The sequence below is a fragment of the Lepisma saccharinum genome, chromosome 16, assembly GCF_977018435.1.
Source record: "Lepisma saccharinum chromosome 16, izLepSacc3.1, whole genome shotgun sequence".
Lineage (NCBI taxonomy): Eukaryota > Metazoa > Arthropoda > Insecta > Zygentoma > Lepismatidae > Lepisma > Lepisma saccharinum.
In genome coordinates, this window is record NC_139244.1 from 42,469,107 (window position 1) to 42,496,465 (window position 27,359).

A 27,359-nucleotide genomic window follows, 5' to 3' on the forward strand; every position below is an offset into this window, starting at 1 on the left:
ATTGCACTTTTATGAAGATGTATAGAGTAAAACTATTTCGTGTCCTTTTCTGCAAGGATTCTATGCATATTTTACACTTTACTTGACATTCTGTCATATAAAGGGACAACATTACTGCCTGTGATATTTTGTTGATGCCTACTATTGTGGCGTATTGCCTGTGTGACATCATACATCCAAGATGGCGGCCTCTGCAGACATTAACAAACAAAAACGACCATGTCTCCATAAGTCCTTTAGGAGTAATTTTGATCAATTGTAAGTTTGTTGGGTTTTTACACGATGGGAAGACATGTGTATGGAGGATGCTTTCATTTGAAGGCATGCAATAATATATTAGTACCGTTGTTTTTCTGGTTAATGTGTCAGAAACCATACTGACGTGTGAAATCCAAGATGTCCGCCGTGGAGGTTCTGCACATGAAATACTGTCCATATCCTGATTTAGAGTTCGATTATCAGATTTTTCCAGAGGCATTTTCTGTTAATAATTAAAAAGTGAAAAATATTATTATAATTTTTATAACTACAGTAGTGTCCAAAAGTTAAGCATAACTAAGATATGAGAAAATGTTTTATTAATTATTTATGTTCTGTTAATAATTAAAAAGTGAAAAATATTATTATAATTTTTATAACTACAGTAGTGTCCAAAAGTTAAGCATAACTAAGATATGAGAAAATGTTTTATTAATAAAGTGACAGAACTGCATTAAACAGTTCAAATTAATCAAAAAGTTATATGGTATACAATAGAGTAGAATGCACGAAAATAACAATTGTTTTTTAGTGCAAAGACACACATGCAAATAAAAAGATAATAGAAGATACTTTCTTGAAAAAAAATTAAAAAAACAGGCTTGTATGGGGTGAAGTTACCCCTAACAGCTACACAACCTTGCAACGACGTAGCATGCTATTTACAAGGTGGTTCAAGAGTTCTACAGGCAGCTGGTTCCATTTCCCATGAAGAGGAGTGCGGAGCTCTGGAAATGTCTTTGGTGGAGGATCGCGAGCTAACTCGTCTCCGTAAGACACTACAGGATTTATGTCTGGGGACCTTGGTGGCCAGTTCATGCGGTGGATTTATTCATCTTTAAGAAAGTCATCCACCAATTTGGTTCGATGCGCACATGTATTATCATCTTTTCATCCTTGAAGTTGAAGTCTGAGCCGACTGCGCCTCTGGAAAGTCGCACATGTTGTTGGAATACCTCGTTTCTGTGCCTCTGGGCAGTGAGAGTACCTCCAGCAGACACGTGCAGCTCCGTACGTCCATTGAGGATGATCTTTTCCAATACCAGTATTCCATGTCGACCAAACTGATCTCTTTCCACGATATTCCTTGGATTAAATCGTGATTGAGGTTCTCTTTAGATGAATGTCCGACGGGAATCATTTTACAAACTGAATCTGAGCTGATCTGTGAAAGAGCACCTTTCTCCGTTCGTTCAGGGTCCAATTTCCTTGATGCTAACTCCACTGTAAGCGGGCCCTTCTATGCACTGGGTCAAGCGGGACACACACTACTGGACATCTGGCAGAGAGACCAGCTGTCCTGAGTCTCCGGTACACCGTTTGGCGAGAGAAACTCTAACCCCTGAGGTGGCTGCAAACTTTGAGGACAGTTGTCTTGCAGGCCTCGTCCGGTTTCGTCTTGCAGTTAAAGCCAGATACTCGTATCGGCCCTGTTGTGGCGTTGCTACTCGTTGACAACCTTGTTATGGCCTATTGTGTCTTGGAGCCGTCGCCAAAGCCTGGCGCTGCCATGACTTCAGTCTGTGTTTGACCTGCTTCCAGACGTCCGATGATTCTTCGCTGACGTCTTTGTGCCATGTTCTTACTACATTGAGCACTTTACCAAAAGATTGTCCTCCGATCACAATGAGCGTTCGATACAGAATGAGGCACTCTTGTTCTGATATTCTGTGTTTTGTTTACCTTTCAATCACGGGCCTATTTGACACTAGCAGTCAGGGACGTAGCTAGGTTGATTAGTTTGGGGGGGGGGCAAATGTAAGATTTTTTTCTATCAAACTATTATAAATTAACGAACTATTTATACACCATATAGGCTTATACTGTATACATACATTATATATATATAAATATAAATAGTCTTGGAAAGGAACAAGGGCCTCCCGATGGCGCATGGTAGCATCGTCGCCATGTAATCAAGGGGTTCCGAGTTCGATACCCGGTGGATGCTCATAGTGGTTCGGATCATTGTGGTGCAGGATGAGTCCCGATTAACCTTACTGTGCATAAAGTGGACTTAAAACACCAACTCAATCAATCAATAAATTGGAAAGGAACATCATTTTCTTCTGTAGCCCCCAACAGTATATATAGCTTCGCGAAATCAACAGACATTATTCTGGAAACTAAATGCTGAATGAACTCATTAACTTAATGGCTGATACACCAAGAACAATGTTATTAGTTTTTACATTTGTAAATTTGCTCGAAGAAAATTGAAAAGTAGATAAAACCCTTTTAGATATAAAGTGCTGGAACCAGGTTTACAGTGTAAATATGAAATGCGTGCGTAATGAGTTCAAGCTAGGCGGCATCTCTTGTATACAGTTTGTACCGGAATCGAATCCAGTATCTGTTAGTTCGAGGCGACCGCGTTAAGCACTATTCTATAGGGCGGGCCCGAGTCGTCTATGACATACGATTGTTCATTTGGAGAATGATGACGATAAGAAATTTTATGCACACGTCTAATTTCTTAAAATTGATCTTATTTGTGTGTGAAAAACTGAATATATGATGGCACTGGATAAAAAAAAGTTCCACACGCTCAAATGATTACGCTCTCGTCTTTGGTTCGGCAGGTTCAACAAGGGGTCCCGGGTTCGATTCCCGATGGAGGCACATAGTGGTTCGGATACCACTTTAAACTGTAGGTCCAATCCCGATTAGCCTTACTGTGCATAGAGTGTACTTAAAACACCAGTTCAATCAATTAATCAATCAATCGAAAGGTTCAAGATTCGATCCCTGGTGGTCAGGGCGGTAGCCAGAATTTGATTTCGGAAGGGACTTATCCCTTATCGGCAGCCGCTATCTAAAGGCGAAGATGTTGGGGGGGGGGAGTAAATGCGCTGAAGATGAATTTCTCGGTATATTGCAACATACCATATAGAAGATGTTTAATCCTGTTAATGAAGTAAATTTAATTACTACTACACAGTAGCTATCAAAATCAGATATTTGTAGGATTTCGGGAAAGGACTGCAGCCCCCTTCTCTGGGTACGTGGCTGCTTGTATTAGTTCCAAAATTTCTGTGCTGTCCCAACATCGTGCAATTTGGGAAATGCTTGAAAGCGATATGGAAGCAAATTCTGCTCTTGTAACTAGATGGGACTCGATGTGATGACCACTCACAACCGAATGAAAGAACTCTTCGCAGGCCTTGTCCCTCAATATTAATTTTACTGACTAATTGTAAGTTTTTCTGGGCCTCCTCGATGACGCAGCGGTAGCGTCGCCGCCTTGTAATCAAGAGGTCACGGGTTCGAAACCCGGTGAAGGCACATAGGGGTTCGGATCCCACTTTCAACTGTAGGCCCATTCCCGATTATCCTTACTGGGAATAAAGTGGACTTAAAACACGAACTCGGTAATTGTAAGGTTTTAGAAGACCTAAACAAGGCTTTTTATGCATCATACAATTTTGCTTCCTTTCACCCTACTTTTAAAGTTTTTCTTACTAATAATTCCACTGAGTATAACACGCTACGAAACCAGAGGTCTAAGGTTCGGACCTTGGACAGGTATGGTTGTATCATGTCTGTCCCATCGCCATTCCTTGGGCTCATCATTCATCCTCATCGTCGCAATTAACCCAAGAGGTAGAAAAGCAGCTTAATATAAAAATATATAAATGATTGATTTGTTTATTTTACTTCCCTTTTCTGACCCTTTTCGGTTAATCGTGAAGATGAAGATGACAATGAGTGATGTGAAATTGATGAGAGGACCATCATAAAGAACACACACGCCCAGACCGGGATTCGAACCCAGGACGCTGGCATCGTAGTGAACCTTGTTAACTACTGCACAACAAATAGAAACAGAAAATACTTGATAAGTAATCTGCTTCTCCATAACTCATGATTATATTATATAACTATTTTTCGCTGTATGACTAGGGATTAATTATATTTGGACGTCTAGTCAACCTTGCCACCTAAGCAGCAACAGCTTTTCTGAACCATAAAATAATTAAGCCAGAAAGTCCTAGCCACCCGCGGCTCCATCTTCCTGTTTGTGTCGTCCTTTCAGCGCCCATGGTGCCAGTGCAGGGCCACATGGAGAGAAAGTACGGGTTTTGGGGGATTCTGGATCTGGTATGCAGCAGGGAGGAAAAGTGCATTTTCAATAGGTCTCTGACTTCCCTGATCGGGCATGCCATAAAACCATTAACTGCATCCTCTGCCAATACATCTGTTTTTGTTCAACAAACAAGAAACGGGGAAATAAGAAAGAAATGCCTTGCTTGGAATTCGTGCTACTGAAAATTGAAGAAGCGTTTCAAACTGCAAGCAAAATTTACTGAAGAATTATTTTGCAATATTTGTCATCAAAGTAAAATTTCCAGCAAATACAGAACAGTTTCCCGGGGCCACTTGGACGTTTGCCGGGGCCACTGCCCCCCTGGCCCTCCATAACGACGTCCCTGCTACCAGTACTGTTGCCTATGCACGTAAGGTGAGTTACACTCCTTTATGATTATTTATGGTGATCGTGCAGATCTCTCTCTTCCATTTTTCTACTTTTTGGACACTACCGTCTTATGGTAAAGGAGGAATGACGTCGCCTGTGACTTCCTAATTCAATATTCTCTGGAGATCTAGGCAGTGTCAATATGACAGGAACGATGTTCTCATTTTGAATTTTCCCATCAACAGCGTATTGAGATGGGTAGATTTGGATGATCCTTTTCTGCTTTTATTTGACTCCAATAGTTGGAAATAACTCCTTCTGATAAGAAGTGTGAGGGGAACTTTGGTTGGAGCAAGACGTGAGCCTTGAACATCCCTTTTCGCGAACAGACACCATCGTAGTTTTCCGAGATATTTGATTTTGGTGTCAGGCAAAATCCTGTCATCATATTCGGGGTGTAAGAGACACCAAAATATCAACCTCACTACTCACGAAGTACACCCTGGACTGCATTTTGCAGACTAACATTACTCTGACGTCTAGGCCCTTCCCGATGGCACAGTGGTATCGTCGTCGCCTTGTAATCAAGGGGTCCCGAGTTCGTTTCCCGGTGGAGGCACATATAGCGGTTCAGTTACCACTTTAAATTGTAGGTCCAGTCCCAATTAGCCTTACTGATTTAAGCACATCAACTTCTGCATCGTCACCAAATGCTTTCAACAACCACTTTTTTGCCTTCTTTGCAAGTACAAACACAAACTGGGATACCATTAATTCGTAGATAGTGTGAACGCTGCCACCAAAGTGACCCTCAAACATTTCACCAGGAGGAGTTACTTCCAAGTATTGGAATCTACCCAGCCCAATAGGCTGTTGAATGGAGAAAGAAGAAAATGGGGATGACAAAAAGGTCATTCTTGTCATATTCACACTACCTAGAACTTCAGAGAAGATTACAGTTGACATGTGGCTGCAGAAAGAGGAAATGTTCACGCATATGCAGGAATCAGTCCCTGCGACGTAATGAACTGTGTCTTTGTAGTGCAGTTGAATAAAAGTGTGACAACAATGACTTACAGGACAGAGACTCAGATCAAACTGACGAGGAATTTGAATAAAGTGGCTGTATTGATGCCATGATATTTCCCAAATTATTACAACCACTCTCAATCTTGATAACAGGTGAGCTGCCTAAATTTCAAAAGACAATGCGAAATTCACAGGAGATCTAATTATCCCTTTAATGTAATATTTATAATAATAGTAATAATAATGGTAATAATTGATATTTTTCACTTGTTACTTATTAACAGAAAATGGCTCTGGAAAAATCTTACAATAGAACTCTAAATCAGGATATGGACAGTATTTCATGTGCAGAATCTCCACAGCGGCCATCTTGGATTTTGGATGTCATGTATGGTCTCTGACACATTATCCAGAAAAACAACGGTAGTAATACAATATTGCATGCCATCAAAAGAAAGCATCCTTCATACACATGTCTTCCCTTCGTGTAAAAACCCAACAAACTTACAAATGGTCAAAATTACTCCTAAAGGAGTTAAGGAGATATGGTCGTTTTTGTTTGTTAATGTCGACAGAGGCCCCCATCTTGGATGTATGATGTCACACAGGCAATACGCCACAATAGTAGGCATCAAGATAATATCACAGGCAGTAATTTTGCCCCTTCATATGCCAGAATGTCGAGTAAAGTGTAAAATATGCATAGAATCCTTGCATAAAAGGGCACGAAATAGTTTCACTGGATATATCTCCATAACAGTGCAATGTATGAAAAACGCTGTAAGAATCAATGTTGTTCCTTTTCCAATTCTAAACAAAACATGTATCTATAATTTATTTTCCAAAACCACTATTAAAGGAGTTATGATGGATTTTCTTAGTTAGTGCATGAAGCGGTAGCCATCTTGGATTTATGACGTCACACAGGCCTTCTGCCACAATTGCTGGTAAAACACCTGGTAGTACATGATTGTGTACCAACACCAGAAACGTATTACCGGTAGTCATATATTCCCTTCATTCAAAAACCCACGGGAATACAAATGGCACTGGACTATGTTGGGACAGATACTTATCAAAAGTGACGGATTTACACTCAAAATGTAATATTGCTACAGTTACTTGACAGTCATGGTACACAATTGACAAACTTTCACAGCGCGTAAGAGGACATGAATCGTACAATTTTGTTAACAACGTTCTATCTATACTCTGTCTGGGGAATATGTGGAGCAAGTCCGCGCATAACGGTATAGAAGGGGAGAAAGGGAGTGGACGGAGCGAAGCAGCAGGCGCTGCTCCAACAGCTGTTAGCTTCAACCGAATTTTTATCTTTATGCACTCACTTCTCCTCTCACGTTCATTGGCCAAACCCTCTCGAGTCACTACTTGCGCAGAGACTTGTTTTCGTTAGCTGGCTCCAGCCGGGATTGAGTGTAAGCTATACATTGTTTAACATGCTTCATGCATGATTTAAGCGGACTATTATTTCTTCACCGATGACCACAAAGAAGTAAACTCCCATACTTGAAAATGGAAATGAATATTTTTAATGAACTACAATTTTGCTAATAACTCGACTCTATCCTATATCGTTAAAATAAATACATTTTGGGAACATGCAGTAAGGATTTTGACGATAAAAATATAAAATATTCCTGACAGATTTAATAATCATTAACTTGTCCGTTCTTTCAGGCGAACATATGGTTCAAGATATTGCAGAAAAAAACCGGCTGATGATAATTTCTTTTCATGCGAGAACGTAAATAAATGTAATTGAGTTACTGTTACACATTCCAGAGTGCCGTCGAAACAAGATTTCAAGCTAAACTTTAATTAGGAAAGTTGTCCATTTTTCTGTTCCCTACGCGATGTGAGAGTTTGTCAGTGATGCGCACATATTCAAAAAGCTACATTTACCTTTTTGTTTGTTTCAGCTGAGAAAGTCCGAAAGCAGATGAGGGAGTTCTGGCAGCAGTATGACCCAGTCCCCGAGTCCATGCTCCTTAACAGCCACTCCCACGTCATGCAGGATGAGGAGCGGAACGAGATCCTCAGCTGCCTGCCCGACGTCAAGGGTCTGCGCGTCCTCGAGCTGGGTGCTGGAATCGGGTAAATTGCTTCTGTCCTGTCTTAAATTACCTTGCAAGCCAATACACATAGTTATTTCCAGCGGACAGTATCCAAAAGGTGGTCGTGCAGTCATTGTTTTGATTACAGTTCCCGAACTTTTCGAGAGAAAAGGAAACATCCAGTCGCTAGATCGCCACGTTTAGACACGAGAATGCATTTGCCACTTCTACGCTGGCCTCCTGGTTCGCCTTATATCACTCCCTGCGTTTTTGTTTTCTGGGGAGCAAGGACATCTTCAGGGAATGAAACTCGAGGACATTTCATTAGAATGTTATAGCGTTACACGCCGTACTATTGTAAAGGCCGTTATATATAATATAGCTGCAACTACGAATAAGTAACACATGGTTGAATATATTCAAGATAGATAAAATACCTTTTTCGAGTTTGCGTAGCATCGAAACAATGGCTCTGTCCGAAAGGTACAAACACAGACTTGAAGTATGGTCTTGGCCGAAGTGACGTCACCTAGTATAGTTCGAAAGCGCCAAGAACAGAAGTACGCAAGTGCGCAGTTTGCAGTACAGATGGTTGGTGACTAGGTCACGTGGTTTCCACACTCGTTGTTCATTTGTTTAAAATCGCGGAGGTAGAAAGCCAGCGACACAGGTAGATAGATATACGTTATGGCCAGCATGTTGTTGGTTATAGTTCTTCTAATGTGTGGAAATGTATGTGTACGAACATTTGAAAGTGCTATGTGATTTCTATGGTGAAAAATAAGTGTTTAAAACGCGAGGAAAATAACGAGTACTCAGTTTTATCTACTGATCGTATTTGGCGCTGCAGTCGAAGTGCAATTCGAAAGACAACACTTCCAGTCCACGACTTGAAGACCGCGCTCCAAGACCATACTCGGAGGATGCTCGCTTCAAATACGGTGTTGCACCTTTCGGACACGGCCAATGCCTTAGTGAGCAAGTTATTAACAAAACTAGTCGGTCCCTTTGTACTCAAGACCAGCGGTTCTCAACTTTCGTAGGAACTTGCACCCTTGAAATTAAACATTATAAATGAATTGACTGGTATAATTGACGCCAAGGCTCGGCACCGGGCCCCATTGAGTAACACTGTTCTAGACTCTGTGAAAATTGTGCCTGTCTTGAACGGCAACATTCTGCATAGTGGTATTCTTTTGTTCTACTTTATATTATTAAGCACATTATATCGGAATTTTTAATATTAGGTAGAGAAAAATAAAAAGGGTATATGCGAGACGATTATAGGATCACCTCAATCATCGAAGAACAAATGCTACTTACCGCCATCCAGATACGTCTTGAGGATAAACGTTATCTCAATAAAGTTAAAAATCAAACTGACTCTTAATTTCTATTCCGATCATCTCAAATCGTTTCAGCGGCTTAGATCTATAAAAGTTCCTGTGCATATCAATTCAGGTCCTGCTGATGAGGAATCTGTAAGTTTGACATTCCAAATCGACAAGAACATCCTGTCACTGCGATATTCCACTCATTTCTTATCTGCTTATGTCAATTACCAACCATTCTTGTGGAGAAGATGCTGGGGTGGCTGGTAGAACGCAGGATCCTGTTCAGGGAATCGTGCTACAGGCCATCCGGCGAGTCTCATAATCTTGCAACGATCCAACCCAAAATGCAATGGCGTATGTAGGGAGTTTAGACCCCCCCTTTTTTTTTTTAAAAAAAAATGGAACTTTCTTTTGAACTTTTGCAGGAGATTCACCGGGCTCTTGGCTTCCACGGCGTCCCACGTGACGGCCGTCGACTTCATGGAGTCATACGTGGAGACCAACCGCCGTGCCCACGATCACATGGGCAACATCAGATTCATCCAGGCCGACGTCACGGACCTGGAACTCCCGGAGAACAGCTTCGACGTCATCTTCTCCAATTGGCTCCTGATGTACCTTTGTGACTCCGAAGTGTCTGCTCTCGTGGAGAAGATGCTGGGATGGGTGGTGGAAGGCGGGATCCTGTTCGTCAGGGAATCCTGCTACAGACCATCCGGTGAGTCTCATAATCTTCCAACGATCCAACCCAAAATGCAATGGCGTATGTAGGGAGTTTAGTACCCTATTTTTTATTATATTTTTTTGAGGGGCTAATGGACTATATTTTACGTAGGATATAGCAATTCAAAGAATATTCGCACTGATATCTTGAAGATGAGTAACCAAGATTCTTCAAATATTGCTACAGTAAGTGAATTTTCTGATTTCTTTAGATATAATGCATAGCGTAGCGTGCTCTACTAATGAAAAAAGAATGAAGTGAATCATTCCATACCAGATAAACAGCTATAGTCTGTTTTATTTTAAATAGTGAAAATTGTATTATTATACCCATGTAATATGAGAAATTGTTAACTATTCTATATATTCGTGTACAATACGTGTGTGTGTGTGTGTGTGTATTATAAATTCAAAGAATTCTGAAAACAACTACGTAGCTCAAAAACCAAAGAGTAAAACAGTTATGAATTTTTATGTCACTTATGTTTGAGCTAAAAAGGCGTGCATTTCTAAATTATGTTCTTTAATGCTTGAATGCTTTTGTTCGAAGGTAACGTGAAGAGAACAACCAATCCGACGTTCTACCGCTCACCCCTCGACTACTTGGACAGCATTCAGAAGCAGAGCTTCACTCACAGAAGCTTCTTTGTTTTGGATGGAGCCAAGTCTATTAGGACCTACATCAAGGTGGGTTCTTCCATTCCGAATTCCATTAAATTGAAAGTAGAAAGAGTTTGGAAATTCTGTTGAATATATGCTCTTCATTTCATTACAGCTTAAAAGGAGGGCCTCCCCAATGGCGCAGTGGTAGCATCGTAGCCTTGTAATCAAGGGTTCCCGAGTTCGATTCCCGGTGGAGGCACATAGTGGTTCGGATCCGACTTTAAACTGTAGGTCCAGTCACGATTAGCCTTACTGTGCATAAAGTGGACTTAAAACACCAACTCACTCAATCAAAAGCTTGAAAGGAAAACATCCAGGAAGCCTTCTTGAAACGAGAAGAACATGTTGATTTTAAAACTATAGACATAAGGCATTTTATAGTTATGTTATGCTTATTTGTGAAAAAATTTTGAAATCTGAGGAAGATGGGTTCTTGCAATAACATTGGTGGTAGCTATTATCTGCAGATAATTTGAGGACAATTTTCATATGGATGGTTACGAGAACGGCAACGTCTGAGTCGCAAATTGAATACAAGTCCGAGACAACCATTTGAAAATCGAGGTCAGAACAAAAACAGAACCTTCTAGACGCTTTAATATGTGACTTATCCAGACATGCCACAGGCTATACATAGGTAATGTTCATTTGCAAAATGATTATTTATAATTTGATATTTTCAAGACATATTTGTTTGAAAAATACGTGTGTATTATCCCGAGACGAGATAGACTTTAACTTCGAGACAAGACCGATAACGAGACAGACCTCGTTACTTTCCGAGACTTACGTTGTTTTTTTTTGGAGACTTTGGTATGATATTCACTACGCAACTTATTCAGACATACCAAGCTCATCCCTACCTCATTATTTATATATAGCTTATACATTTTGATTAACTTAATTCCAAACTTCCATTAGTGCAAGCTGTGAAGCTGTGCATGTGGTTGCATACATTCAGGATAACAGTGACGTGCGGTGACGTCGACACTTGGGGTAGCAGTCAGTGGCGTGCTCAAGGGGGGGGGTTGGTGTGAGTCACACCCCTCCTCCCTTTAGGGCCAGTATTCCTTCAAAAAAGAAGAATGTCAATAACAGGAAAAGATTGCAAAATTATGAATGAGTACTAGAAAAAAGTACACGTAACCCCCACCCACATTCGAAAATAAAAAAACTATTTGATTTGACTCTAAGCCAGAGATCCTGGGTTCGAATCTCGGATTGGCCATTTGTGTTCTTTGTGTGTTTTCCTTCATCTATTTTGTTGTACCAAAGGTGGCGGAAAAGCGAAGTAAAATAAACCAACTTGAGCAATCAATCAATGATTTGATTTCATTTTTGTTACTTAGCGTCGCTTTTTTGTCACATTTGGTAAATTGTGAAGATGATACGATGAAACTGATGAAGGGAACGAGCACAGGGAACGCCCATGCCCGAGTCGGGGTTCGAACCCGGAACGCCTGGTGTCGTAGCGCGCTGTGATAACCACTCCCCCGCGCTTGGTTGATTTGGTGACAGGAAACAAAACACAACACACTTTTTTGTAGTTTCTTCAATGATATTCATTTGACTTTTTGAGTTCTGAGATACATTTTTCATTCCAAATTATTTCATTATTCACTGCAACACAGGACAAGAATGCGCACTCATCACGGATTCGAATCCTGGCCTGGATTGTTCATATGAGGTCCCTTCACCAATTTCATCATATCATCACTCAATCCTCATTTTCGAGATAACCAAATGTGGCAGAAAAGCGAAGTAAAATAAACCAAACCAACCACAATATGAACCCGCGTTCTCTTGCCCAAATAAATACATCCGTATTTATGACTGTTACAGGCCAATATATTAGTATATTTAAATAAAACACTACTAAAACGAGAGTCAGAGAGAGCCTGAGCACATATTTGTAATTTAATCATTATATACTCCATATTTGTAAAAGAAAAAAAGAAAGAAAGCATAACATTATTGTCTGCACATAACACGTTCCCATTTTATAAATAATAAAACTACATCCCATATTATACATACACACATATTGTACAACGTGTAAAAGGTTGTGTAAATACAGAGAACATAAGTACTGCAGAAAATTTTACCCTGTGTTCTTTAGAGGATTTACAAAAAAATTATGAGAAACCAATCCCCTATCTGTCCTATAGGAGATAGACTGGGGGACCTGAAAGCCTGGGCTTTCAACCATTGCAGCGGGGTGCGTGGGGGCAAGGGAAGTAGAGGTAGAAATCTTCCTTTTCCTTGGGCCGGCCGTTTCTACCTGGAAACTGGCCTGGCTGAAGAAGAGCGAGCTAGGGTATCCAGCCAGCTTTGCCCGCGGAGAACATCGATGGACGAGAAGTGCGTGGAAAAGAAGGTGTTGCATATGAGCTGTGGTGGCTTTAACAAGACAATAAATATTGTGATTTGAATATAATTCGAGATGTGAGATTGATTGATCTATCTCTGCTAGACTAGCTACTCCTCAGTGCACGTCACTGCAGGATAAAACCTTTTTCGAGGGCTCATGTTGAAAGAAGACTTCAAACAGAAAAGGATTATCAAGAAAAACTGTGTGTCTTAATGACCTTTATACGTTGTGAATGTTTTGCTCTACATTTTCCCTTGTGTTATATATTACAAGACTCGAGTTGACTTGCCCTTCTAGAACGAGATAGGTGTTCGTAAATCGAGACGAGACGAGACTCTACCAAGTATTGTCTCGATGCCACTTCTACCTTTGTGTACTGGCGTACAATTTCTCGGAGGGTATATGACATTTATACTTTTGGTGGTAGAAATCTTGCCCACTTTCTTTACGCATTTCAAATTGGGTTTACCACCTTTCAGTATTATGGCAACCCTTTCCAAGTTGCGTTTCTCTTCAACAAGATGTCGACCCAGCAGAAGGTCCCAGCGCAAAACAGGCTGCAGGAGTTCCTGGACACAGTCAGCTACAACCGCCGCAGCATCTTCAAGTTCGAGAGGGTCTACGGCAAATCCTTCGTCAGCACGGGAGGAGAGCGGATAACGAAGGTAAAAACACTGCTCTTCAACTCTCTCTGAATTTTTGTAGCTATTATGTCCAATATACGAAATACAGAAAATAAACGTCATATACATAGGCAAACGCAACACTAAACGTTTGGAGGTGCCATATGATTTATATACTTTATTTTTTCACTATCATTCGCAGTGTTCTATATTTAGTGCATAACCTTCTTCACTAAAAGGGATCTCAAGTGAGCCTAAACACAATTGTCATAGTGTTATGAAGTTTTGATTTGCCTATAGAAAGTTTCAAAAATAATTGTTACAAAATGACTGAAAAATCCCAAACTATTTACATCTATTCAGTTTTTCAAGTTCATGTTTTCTCCATGGCCTACAATATTATAACGGGAAATGTGGATAAATTCCTTTAAAAAAATACGAATTGTAGCTATATGCAGGGTAGAACCGAACTCTACCGACAAACTTTGTTCAGGGATGTTGGCTGAGTGTTTTGATATGAGGAACCCATGGTCCCCGGTACGGTTACAGAGTAATGTGATGTTGATATGTTATACTTGTGTTTTGTCCTTTGGACCGTGATACAAAGAAATATTCATCAACTACTCATCACCTTCTGTAATATCATGAATTCTATACAATACAAGAATTACTTGAGTTAAGGAACAAATGTAGTACAAAACTCGTACTTGTTTGTTAAATAACTGTACTGTACGTACAATACAGTACACTGTGTACTCTTCAATACGCAATGTTTATTTAAATCAGCTGTTGAAAATGTCAACCGCCATGATCACGACAAACTGTACAGCGACGCAGATTGACTACTTCAGCGGCTGCGATAATCCTAGTAACACCAGGTCCATGGGAGTGTCGACTGGAGTCTCGTACACTAAGCGAATACCGTGGCAATCAGTCAAATGGTGCTGCGCCGAGTAAACAAACATACACGAAGGTAGTATAGCTCAACAAACGAAAGAAATTCCGCGTAAACATACACAAATATAGTACAGTGTGAACAAACAAAATATACGCAATTTCTCTGCAATACGCTACCGGGGACCATGGGTTCCTCATATCAAAACACTCAGCCAACATCTCTGAACAACCTGTGAAAGTTTGTCGATAGAGTTCGGTTCCACCCTGGGTATATATCTATAGTACGCGAAAATATGACATATCACTAATATTAAGAGCAAGGGCATATTTAAGGCACAGCAATTAAATAAGATGTTTTAATAAAATTAAAATGGGTGTTTCGGCACTAAAATTAAATATGCATAATGGTTGTATACATATACCGTTTGTTGTATAAAATAAATATCCGCCGAACGTATAAGAATTCGAATTCAATGAATCAGTTTTGTATTAACAATATATTTCAAATTAATGGATAATAATAATACGAATAAAAATAATATTCAGGGAATTCATTTTCCATCAGTTGGAAACAACTTTTTGTTATCTTAAGATTCTTGCATTTTTCTAGTTATTTTCACATATTTTTCTTTGTAGAATTGTTTATCTTTTATAAATAATGCAGATAATTAATACATAGCTGGTGTAATACCGTTACGTATTTTTCATATTTCATGAAATAATAATAATAATAATTTTAATAAATTATTGCTGGCTCGCTAGCCAACCGCGTCAAGTAGTCGCATGTCAATCCGGAGTTTTTTCGGGTTCTAGTCCTGACCTGGTGAAGGGTTATATTTCTGAGTGTCCCTTCATCAGTTTCACTTTATCATCACTCATTATCATCGTCGCGATTAGCGAAAAGTGACAGAAAAGCAACGTGAAAGAAACAAAAATGCAAGCACAAAGAAATAAATTATTGTTATTGCATGTGACACAGACTACACTGCAGTGGCGCAGGAACGGGGGGGTACAGGGGTACATTGTACCCCCGCAAATTTTTGAAGGGGGGTACTGTACCCCCCTAAATCCGTAAATCGAGTTGTACCCCCTGTACAACCCTTTGGTAATTTGACAGCAGACGGAAGGTGCTACTGTTAAAATTACCTATTATCAATTCGCCCAATAAAAAATGTATTATTGTTTATAAATTTTAAGCATTATAGTCCTTACCACAGAAATTCAAAACATTTAATTGTAAACTTATTATACTACATTGGGCTTGCTACTAGTTAGTTCATTGACCTAAGTTCTTGGAAACCTCTTTAACGAGATGAAAATTGTTTAAAATGTGTGTGGAACGATGGAATCAGATTGACTCTCAGACAATTACGCTACAGACGATTGCTGCTTTGCGTAAGGGGGAAGTACACATTTCTAAAGCAGTTGTCGCGTCGATTCGAAGATAAGATACAAATCTTCATCAGAAGAGTATATGTCTGACCCCATTTTCTTTTGAATATTTATAATGGAATTTTCCGAAACGGAACACTTACACGAACGAGACGAGACACGACAGACCAACTGGGGGGGGTTTACAATGCACTCCTCTACCTCACCCATATTTTTCATAAATTTGTAAGATGGTGTTGGGAAAACTATACTTAAACCTATATATTAAGATATATATTTTTTTAAAAAATAGAGTGCCGATTAGCCTATCTGAGAATGAGGTAAATTTGGAATAAGTTTTCATAACTTCAAAGTGGAAACCGAAAGAAAAATAAGCACAAACAAGAACGAGAAGGACCTCACCACACAGGATACGAGACGAGGCTGTGACAATTCTCGACTCATCGCATCGCGATACCATTCCTAGGTGAAATGAAATCTTTCCTAGACATTTAAACAGGGTGCAATTTGCGATTTTATCAGAGGGGGGACTATTTTTTACCTATGTATTAGGTATACTTATAATTGGACATAAATTGCTTAAAATCTAATTGTGACATCGAATGCAACACAAACACAACGCCATTTTATGTTAAACTCTAAAGTCAAATTGTAAGAAAATTACATTAGTCAGATGAATGCACGAGATAAATGAGACTCACTGCAGGTTCTATTGGTAGATTTTGGATTGGATTTACAAGGTCTCTGGGAGTAAGATGGGAATATTTGATTGATTGATTTGGTTTATTTTACTTCGCATTTCTGCCACTTTTGGCTAATCGCGAAGATGAGGATGAGTGATGATGATATGATGAAATTGATGGACACTCATAAATAACACCCATGGGCAGACCAGGATTCGAACCTGGGACCTCAGGCGTCATAGCGCGCTATGCTAACCCCTCCGCCACGGAGTACGGCGAGGTGGGAATGTGTTTTGGATTTTCTTTGTAGATGCGAAAATCTTTAACTGTGACGCGCACATGCTTCTGCTTACATTAAAGTTTACATTTTCACATAAACGAGAAATTGACATGTCATCCTAAAACACACGCATGTATCTGCATTTAATACCACTACATACGAAAATAAACCTTGGCCGGCTCTTCACATTGTCCACCAAAAATTGAAAAGAAAGAATAAACTTTTGATGGTATGGCTTTCCTTGCTACTTCTGAGAGCTGAAGGATTTCGGTTTTGTAAATGTGCCGAATGATATTACTTTCAGTACTTGAAGAGCGTCATTAGGTACAGCTAATTATATTACAAATAAATGATTTGTCGTATTTTTCACAAATATTTCAAAGTTAGACTTCTTACGAGTTGATTGGGAACCATCTGAACTCATTTTTTTCTTTTTTAATACAACACCCTATAGATGTTTGAGAAAATACCAAATACATGGCTTCTAAAAGGCATTGGATATGGTACACACCTGCCATAAATTGCTTAAAGATATTTTTATGCGTAGCTATGGGACTTTTGAAAATTAGAATGAACGGAACTGAAGTGGAACTCTATATAATGTAGTTTCTATATCCAGTGGGTGGGAGATGATTATTCCTGGTTGGGGTGGCTCAAGATCCCCCTCACTCCTGATTTTCTGTTCCGTGAAATCCAAATAAGCCCAGAATGAGGTCCAGAGCTTAGCCTTATATGTTTCAGAATTGTTATCTGATTTTAAAATCTGTTTTTTTTGTTTGTTTTTTTAAACTTAAATTCTAACAAAACAATGAAAAATATTTATGCATATTTTGCATTAAATAACAGGACATTCGTGTGTGCTGTTCTAAAAGAGAATATTTCTCATGGCTTCACATTATACCTAGGTATCAAGGACGTTTTTGTGACCCCTTCCGGACCCCTTCCCCCCGAAAGACTTACCAAGTAGTAAAAGTAATTTATCAAAATATAATTGTCTAGCGTTTGTTATACTCAATTTTCATCTATGCCAATACCATGCTTGAACAGCGTAACAATTAAAAGTTATTTGTGAATAACAAAGCAACGATAGATGTTATGCAAAACTTTATTGCACAGTTGGAAAGAACAAGGTTTACCATTTTATTGCACATTTGCAAAGAACAAAATGTTCCAATTATTTTTTACAAAATTGCCGCAAGTCACCATTTTGGGTGACATAGTTGACTTTGTTTTAAAATGATATCGTCCAAATGCCGATCTGCACGGTATACGTTTCTGAAGTCTCGCCCTGAAGTTCTGCATTACCCTCCTGGTCATGTCTGGTCGGTATTGCCGCTCTATCCTGTCTGATACCATCTTTCAGATCATTGGCTGTCCTCGGCCTTCCTTGGTAAACTTTAGCCTTCAGGTACTCCCACAGTTTGTTATTCACGAATGAAATCCGGGAGTTATTTCTGCTGCACCCTGTATACTGGATGGTTTTCTCCGCTGAACTTATTGGAAGGCAAGGAATTTGGCTCATACGGCTTTCAAGGATTCCAAAGATTTATGCACACTACTAATGATAATATCCATAAAATATCAATCAGGAACTTTACTTTTCGTTAATTGGATCTAACTCCTTTTTTGTTATTCAATAAATATTCAATTCTTTTTCTATCTGACATTAAATTCCTTGCCAGGGCAGTTGTTTTTGTGCAAATCTTGGCGATCTTAACTACACGTAAGCTAGATAATGAATACTTGCTGTTATATTTCTATTCTTTTACTATCTTTTACCTATTCATGTAATAATAACAATACAATATTAATTAATGTACATATTTAATTAATTAATATGTTAATTTAATTAAATATAATTATCCTAATTATTATTATTGCGACACTTGATTGGACATATATATATATGGGAGGCTGAATTTTGTACCCCCCAAATGAAAAACGTTCCTGCGCCACTGCTACACTGTATCCTCCCTCCGAAATATATTAGATACGGGACGGGCCAAGACGTATGCGTTTTAAAGAACCCTGTTTTTCAGCGCTTAGAATATACTCTCTCCAGGCCAAATGCCCCGCAGACGCTTAATAAAATTCCTGGGAACATAGGTAAACATTTTGAATATGTGCCCCTTTCCACTACGACGAAGCATAAAAGATTGTTTATGTTTCCAGACGCTCTGTCAGGAGCTGAAGCTGAAAGCCGGGGAGCGAGTCTTGGACGTCGGCTGTGGGAACGGCGGCGCCGCCTTTCACTTGGCCAAGGCCTTCCGAGTGTGCGTCGTGGGCATCGACCTCTCCACCAACATGATAGACATGGCCTTAAGGTACCAGGACCAAGAAGAGGATGACGTCAAACGCAGGGTAAGAACATGTCTATTGACTTCACACATAATTGCAGGATTTTTGTGTATTTGTATTTTCATTATTTTACACCTCTTTAGGCTAATCATGGCGATGCAGATAAATCATAATAGATGAAATTGATGCCTAACCGTGGACCGGAACCAGAATTTTTCGGAAGTAATATCGTGAGTATCCAATCTTGACAACCCTTGCCAGGTTCGTTTCCTATGAGAAAGTTTCTCGGTTATCTCTGTAGCAAGGCCGCGTATAGCGTCAGAGAAGGGGAGGAAATCTAGTGGGCACAGCGAAGCAGTTCACCCTGCTGCGAAGGCTGGTAATTACAGTCGCTTCCCCCTCTCCACCACGGAAACTCGTTTCCTCCAGCGTGTTCATTGGTGGAGCCGTCTCACGCGACTACTTGCGCAGAGACTTGGTTTTGTTCGGCTGCTCCAGAGATAATTGGGACAGGGTATAGGATTAGTTTACGTTATCATGACGTAGTGCGAACCACCTTTGTGGTGGAGTGGTCGGCGTAAGTCGGTTCGAAGCTAGTAGTTCCATGTTCGAAGCCTAGTTAAGGTATGGATGTATTATTATGGTTGTATTAACACGATCAAACAAAAAAAGAAGCAGAAAAGCAATATAAAATAACCGAAAACGGAAGGAATATGTTTGTCCTATCACCATTGTATCGCCGGCCCCCGTCGCGAAGTGGTTATCACATCGCGCTACGACGCCAGGAGTCCCGAATCCCGGCCTGGGCATGGATGTTTGTGAGTGTCCATTCATCAATTTCATCATGTCATCACTCATCCCCATCTTCGCAAATTAGCCAAAAGTGGCACAAAAAGCAAAGTTGTAAAATAAAGCAAATCAATCAACCATTGTAGCGATTAGTTTAGAGATGTATTTATTTATCTTTTATTTTGTATGGCGGAGATTAAGGCTCATGCTTTGTCTTACACTCAACCATAGATTTCATAATAGTAAATAGATGTAGTAAAGCATTTTAAAATAACCAAAATAAAAATAGAAATGCAAAACCGTTATGTTTAGTATTGTGTCTTCTGTTTCTACAAAAGACAAGAATGAAGCCCAAACAAATAAACAGACAAGAATGATTCCACTATTATGCAAGTACTAGGATACACCATATCGACTATTCGAACCAACTTCCTGTATGAAGTTTTGGGACGTGACTGTGCAATACATTCAGGTAGTTTAATATTTGTCTGAATGTTGGTGACAATTGTTTATTATTATTAGCATTCAGTCTTAATTGGACAATATCCAATGACTATCTGTTTACCTTTGTGAAATTTGTTCACCTGTTTACGAGACAAGAGGTACTCCACCGAAACGTACTGATAGAATGAATATCTAGTAGATCAAAATATAGTAACGGATAGTGTCAAATTAATATTACTTACTTATTTCGATTGTTGCTATTAGCATTCAACCAAATCTGTTGCAGGATATAAAATGATCAACCTAATTTAACATCCAGTCGTGTACCGTCAACTTGAGTGAAGCGAACGTAAAAATCAAATATTTAATTCAATTCATATGCAGTGTAGCAGAGAAGATTGAAAATATATTTGGGGCCACTGGTGGGTGATATGCAGGTAAGTCTTAGGGATGTATGAATATCTTCTATTGTATTTTCGAGGATTGACAGTTTCGCAAATTACTTTCTTTTCTCTTGTTTTGTTATGCAGGTGGGGTTCGAACTAAATGACGTCACCAAGAAAGATTACGCGTGTATGTCCTTTGACGTCATCTACAGCCGCGACTGCCTTCGCTATGTATCAGATAAGAAGGAATTGCTCACCAAGTTCTTGGTAAGTTCGAGTTAAGAGTCATATTTAATATATAACCAAAATTTTGCAATAGCGTTAATCACAGTTGAGCATAATTGCTCCCCTGATGTTATTTTTCAATGTTGTGGCCGTGTCTATCGATGAACTGCCAACGTGCCACCAGTGAGTCGATGCCCTTGGGGAAAAAATCTTTTGGTTGCTGTCTCAACCAGGAGTGCACCATCTGCTGTTCTTTTTCATCACATGTGATGTGTTTTCAAGAAAAAGCCTCCTTAAGAGGTCCTACGAGGCAATAATCGCTTGTATGCTAAGTCTGGAGAGTATGGAGGATGTGAGATAACATCCATTCGTAAATCAACATTAGTCTGGACATTCGAAGCAGCGGTATGTAGACGGATATTGTCAAGGTGCAAGCAAATGCATTTCGAAGCCAAGTACATGACGCGTTCGTTTTATTGTTGGCCTCAGCGATCCTGCGACAAAGTAGAAGCCTACAGGTGGTGGTGTCCAAAATTTTCTGGACTGGTGCTAGCACCTGGTCAAAAACTCACCTTGGTCACATTGCCCGGAAGTCATGTTCTGTGAGTGTCCAGCAGGGTGGGTCTACGTTTCTGCTTGGATCTTCTCAGCCATGTCAAACCGGCGGCCTTTCAACTTGAACTTCAATCGCCAACCTGTCCTGTGCTACACCGTTAACAGAGGCGTGGCGTGTATGTAGCCGGTGTTACCGCAGGTAACAGCAAAATGTAAAGAATTAAAAAGTTGTTTCAATAAAATGACAACATTGTTAAATACGTTAATGAACACCGTTCCCGTCGAGTAGATATTGCCTAGGACATTTTTTCTGCAGCCGACAGAAGCGAAGAGGGAGGCCGTTCCGCTACCCTGAAGAGGCAACAAGGGAGAAGAGGGCGCCAATGCAAGGAAAGAGCGGGGAAGGACTTTATGGGGTTATTCATATGCCTGTTAAGGGGCCCTGTTGTCGGTCAGACCTACCGGGGCAGCCAGTGCTGTCACATCGGATTGGCAGAAAAGAGCTAAATCCATCCTAAAATAGGAATACAATTTCTGTGAAGCAACTAGAGGTAGACCTGAAAGCCAAGGCTGGATTGAACTACAACTGAGACCAGTTAGGTAATAGACGAAAATATAGTTCCTTGGTGTGATTCGTGATTTGGACAAACCTTGCTCCAAAATACTAAGTTGGCAACAGTAGTACGTATACAGCTGGGCTTCCTTTCCACAAAGGAGCGGAGTTCTGTCGTCTGCTCAGTGCTAACCACACAAACGTCAAACTGACCCGAGAAAAGTGTGGTTCTTCTTCTTCCCCTTCGCAGCTCATTTCAAAGAAACGGAGACAGATGAAGAATTGACAAAGGTCTACCACTATTCATTGGATTTTTGTGTTAACTGTCTCGTGAGTGGTAGTTCTTTCTAGGAGTGTTTGTGGCTAAATCACTGTGCTGATTGCAAACCAAGAACGAAATGAACAAAAATCTAGCTCGACGACATGTTTTCTTTACCGAAAAAGGGGGGGGGGGTGTAATAACGTCTAGCAGGCATAATGTCGTACTGATTGATAGCCGGTAACACTTTTTAAAAGTCACGCCACGCCACTAACCGTTAACAAAGGAATGTTGCTTTATGAAGTACGGGGCTTCCGCCGTTAACACAGGGATTGTGCTGCACTACGGGGATTCTGTGGTCAATACAGGGGTTACAAATGCGGAGGTTCGCCTTCATGCGCATACCGGAGATTTTATTGCTAAAATTCTGGTTATTCGCGCAGGTACATTTAGCATGCTTTATACAGTGACTTAATAAGTTCCTTATGTTAATACGACAGATATTCTCGACTGTAATAACAGACTTATAGTTTACGTTCATAACACCATAAAAAATAAGTGTACACATGTCTCTTTTTTTTTAATAATAATTCCGAGATTAAACACAGATTCAGTAAAGAAATCCATCAACCACTAAAGCAAGTTTTGGGACTATTTAGAAACATTTATTATCAACCATACACACACAAAATAGTACTGAAAGGCACCACTGCACTTACATAAATGTTTCTGTGTTGGCTAAGCAAGTGTAAAGGGTGATTTACTGCAAGTTCAGAGATGAAGCAAAGGTCCTAAGCACTGACGTCAGCAGCAGAAAGTGGGCAGCCTGGCATCAATATATCACTAAATAACACAAGAAAAATGCATATTATGGATAAAAGGTCATTTAATCACCAAGTTTTCCCTCTCGAAAGAAAAAAACAACAAAATCGATCCCCCTGAGAATTATCAGTGTTTTCATTGGCATTAGCTATCTCTGTTTGTACACTTGAGATGTATGATATCGTAACTATACGTGATACGGGTGATTTCCTACAATAAAACTGCAGCTTGGAAATGTGTTTGATACAAAATGGTAGCAGTGCCAGAAATTTCATAAGGAGGTATATAGTGTTTTTGTCCTACTAGCCGGTACTATATTTTCGTTACTTGGAAAATTCTCAACGACAAGTCCGAGAACATTTAACACATACGGCGGACAGAAACCTTCGTGAACCCTGCCCTGGCATTTCTCGAAAAATTAATAATTGGATAATGCCCAATTACGATTCCTTGCTAACTAAATCATATGTAAGTTGGAAAATTGTAAATAAAACTTTAAAACATGCTAATTATTGCATATTGTAGTATTTTTAATAAATTGACGAACATCACTGGATAACCAGATTATCCCGATCAGTGCTCGAAGTGAGGGGCGATGCTATCCCCACAGCTAACAAAATTTTCGCAAAGCAGTAGTAGGTATCTACGATAACGTCAATCGCTGCATGGGTGGTCTTTAATTTGCAAGTACTTATAACTAATTTGCACGGGTTTTAATTAATTCGCATGTACTTAGAATTCATTTGCACGTACTTAGAGTACTTTACATTTATGTATTTGCATGTTTATAACTTTTTATGAATATATATTTACTTATTTTATGAAAAATATGTATATAGAAGGTAATTAGAGGTACTAAACGCTATGCATATGGTTTTATATTCATTACTGCAAACTATGTAATGTATCAATCGATAATAATTAATGTTTATAATATTGAAAATAAGTTTTCTATGGTTTATGAACCGCTATGAACGGTGGTAATGGCTGTAGGTACAGGTTCAATTACGATTGGGGACGGTCCCGGTACTCGAACCCGCGATATGTAACGTTATTAATTAGTACTATGTAATAATGTATGTTATTATGTTATAAAAGACGGTGGTCTCAGACGCTAGACAGAATACTGTCTCAGAATCTCGACTCGGCGGTGATGCCAGACAGAGAGAATGAATTAATATTCAGCGCAGGTAGAGGAGAAAGGAATTTTGGGGAAGCGCGCTCAAGGTCAAATGACATCACAACGTCAGGACAAAGAAGGAATCTGATTGACCAATCAGAGAACGCGTCGGTAGATTTTCAGAACCGGTTTTTCCAAGGTTAACCAGTACGCAAGAACAGGGGAAAGCTATGCAATACTGTAGGGCAGGGGAGGGATTCAACCAGACAACAAAGAATGTCTGAGAATGCGCAGCAAGGGTCAAATCTCTGAAGCTATGCGGTTTCCGCCGCCAATTAATATTCCGCTCAGGTTTGCCTCCAAGGCACAGGACGCTTTAGCGCAGGGTTTTTTTATCTGTACTATGAAGAAAGGAGAGTTATTAGGGACGGGGCCTACAGTTTTCACCATTTGCTTTTATCACGGGGTAACGAACCTAGGACCCTTTGATTATTGATTTAGGTAGTAAATGTATGTTACTGTGTGCTATTTAACTTAATTTTGAGTTTATTTTTTACCAAACTTTGACTTTATGTCAAACATTTTCACAGCTTATCCTTATTTTTACCAAAATAACACTATTTGTACTATTCAGGCAACACTTTTTATTAAATTTTGGACTCACAAAGACATTTTTTTCAACGTTTAACTTATTATTTTACAACTTTATATTAATTTTTTACCAAAATAACACTATTTGTACTAATCAGCAACATTTTTTATTAAATTTTGGACTCACAAAGACATTTTCTCAACGTTTAACTTATTATTTTACAACTTTATATTAATTTTTACCAAAATAACACTATTTGTACTAATCAGCAACATTTTTTATTAAATTTTGGACTCACAAAGACATTTTTTCAACTTTTAACATATTATTTTACAACTTTAAGTTAATTTTTTACCAAAATAACACTATTTGTACTATTCAAGCAACATTTTTTATTAAATTTTGGACTCACAAAGACATTTTTTTCTACGTTTAACTTATTATTTTACAACTTTATATTAATTTTTTACCAAAATAACACTATTTGTACTAATCAGGCAACATTTTTTATTAAATTTTGGACTCACAAAGACATTTTTTCAACTTTTAACTTATTATTTTACAACTTTATGTTAATTTTTACCAAAATAGCACTATTTGTACTATTCAGGCAACATTTTTTATTAAATTTTGTATTTACAAAGAGATTTTTTCAACTTTTAATTTATTATTTACAAGTTTATGCCTATTTTTTACTCAAATAACACAATTCTATCTGTTCAGGAAAGACTTTTAGTTACATTTTCGACACACAAAGTGTGTGTTCTCAACTTCTATCTGTTTATTTCACAAGTTTAGGCTTATTATTACCAAAATAACACAATTCAATCTGTTCAGGAAAGACTTTTAGTCGCATTTTCGACACACAGAGTTTGTGATCTCAATTTATATCTGTTTATTTCACAAGTTTAGGCTTATTATTACCAAAATAATACAATTCAATCTGTTCAGGAAAGACTTTTAGTCGCATTTTCGACACACAAAATGTGTGTTCTCAACTTTTATCTGTTTATTTCACAAGTTTAGGCTTATTATTACTCAAATAACACAATTCTATCTGTTCAGGAAAGATTTTTAGTTACATTTTCGACACACAAAGTGTGTGTTCTCAACTTTTATTTGTTTATTTCACAAGTTTAGCCTAATATTTACTCAAATAGCACGATTTGAACGTGTTTTTTATTATATTTTGGACTCTCAAAGACACACACACACACACACACACACACACACACACAGAGAGAGAGAGAGAGAGAGAGAGAGAGAGAGGGACAGATAGAGAGAGAGAGAGATTTTTTTCCAAGTTTAGGTTTCTTTCCACTCAAATAACACAATTTAGTCGTGTTTTGAATTATATTTTGGATGCAAAAGTATGTTTTGACAAGTTCTACCCTTTTATTTTACAAGTTTAGGCTTAATATTACTCAAATAACACAATTTAATCCAGTCAGGAAGGATTTGTTATTATATTTTGGATGCACAAAGAGAGGTTTTCAACTTTTTTAATTGATTTTTTGCAGGGTATGTATTATTTTTTTTTTTTGTATCATATATACATTTACAAATTTTAAACTTAGAATTTAGTATTTATTTAATTTTTTCAAAAACACTAAAAAAAAGTACTTTTAGCTAAAATGTAAGCCACAGAATATATTATTATTATTATTATTATTATTATTAGGGTTTACTGATTTCCACTATGCTATTTTTGGTTCTGTATTTCTATATGTATTTATTTAGGGCAGGTTACGCCTGCCACGTAGGAAAGTTTGTTTATTTTAGAGTTTGCTGAGTATTTTGTTACTGCTATACTAGGTAAAAGTTTTCTAAATATACCAGATAGAGCTCTATATACTTTTGTTTTTGCTATTTTGGAGATGATGCGATCAGCACCACTCTCCATCTGCTTTTTATTTTATGTACCCAATATTATTTTGAGGCTTAGTGAATTCTAGAGCCTATTTATGCAGGAGAGAGGAGAGAGGACTTGAAAATTTTGATCTCAGACAACCCACAACTATTTGTCAGAGTATTTTAAAGGATATTTTATACTTATTATGTGCCACTAGAATATCAAAGCTTGCTTAATTTTTATGTCTGTAACGCATTTATTGTATTTCTAGCTAAGGCTTACTGGATAAAGTACACGAAATGTTTAAACATTTCAACTATTTGCTTTTATACGAGGGCAATTTTTTAGTGTAACGAAAATTATGATGTGTCTATGAGGTCTGAAACCCCTTTACCGAGGGTCAATATTTGGACGCTTACTAATATTGTTTTTTCCCCTTGCATATAACAATTTAACAATATAATTACAATACGAAGTTAACAGACGGCTTAGGGGCCTAGGTCCACTTTCCAAACTTTTTTACTATTCTAGAAGAATTATTTAGCTTTATAGCCTTTTTCAAGGTATTTTTGAAGTATTACTGGCTTCTTTGGGTGCATCAACACTTGGGTTATTTCCATTTGGTTTATTATACGAGGTTTATTTTTTACTCTAAGATCAATATATGTCTCTGAGGACTAAAATACATTTATTGAAGCTAAAAGCTTAGGCTGTAACTA

General features: G+C 38.6%; 1 protein-coding gene across 1 annotated transcript in view; it reads left to right on the forward strand.

Moving 5' to 3' along the window:
* Nucleotides 1-27,359, forward strand: part of LOC146000567 (uncharacterized) — a 136,044-nt gene that overhangs the window by 28,562 nt on the left and 80,123 nt on the right. Inside the window, exons 2-7 of the mRNA XM_083138317.1 lie at nucleotides 7,645-7,819; nucleotides 9,539-9,831; nucleotides 10,387-10,523; nucleotides 13,350-13,535; nucleotides 18,918-19,106; nucleotides 20,807-20,929. Of these exons, the coding sequence (XP_082994443.1) occupies nucleotides 7,645-7,819; nucleotides 9,539-9,831; nucleotides 10,387-10,523; nucleotides 13,350-13,535; nucleotides 18,918-19,106; nucleotides 20,807-20,929 (1,103 nt within the window). The remainder of the gene's footprint in view (nucleotides 1-7,644; nucleotides 7,820-9,538; nucleotides 9,832-10,386; nucleotides 10,524-13,349; nucleotides 13,536-18,917; nucleotides 19,107-20,806; nucleotides 20,930-27,359) is intronic.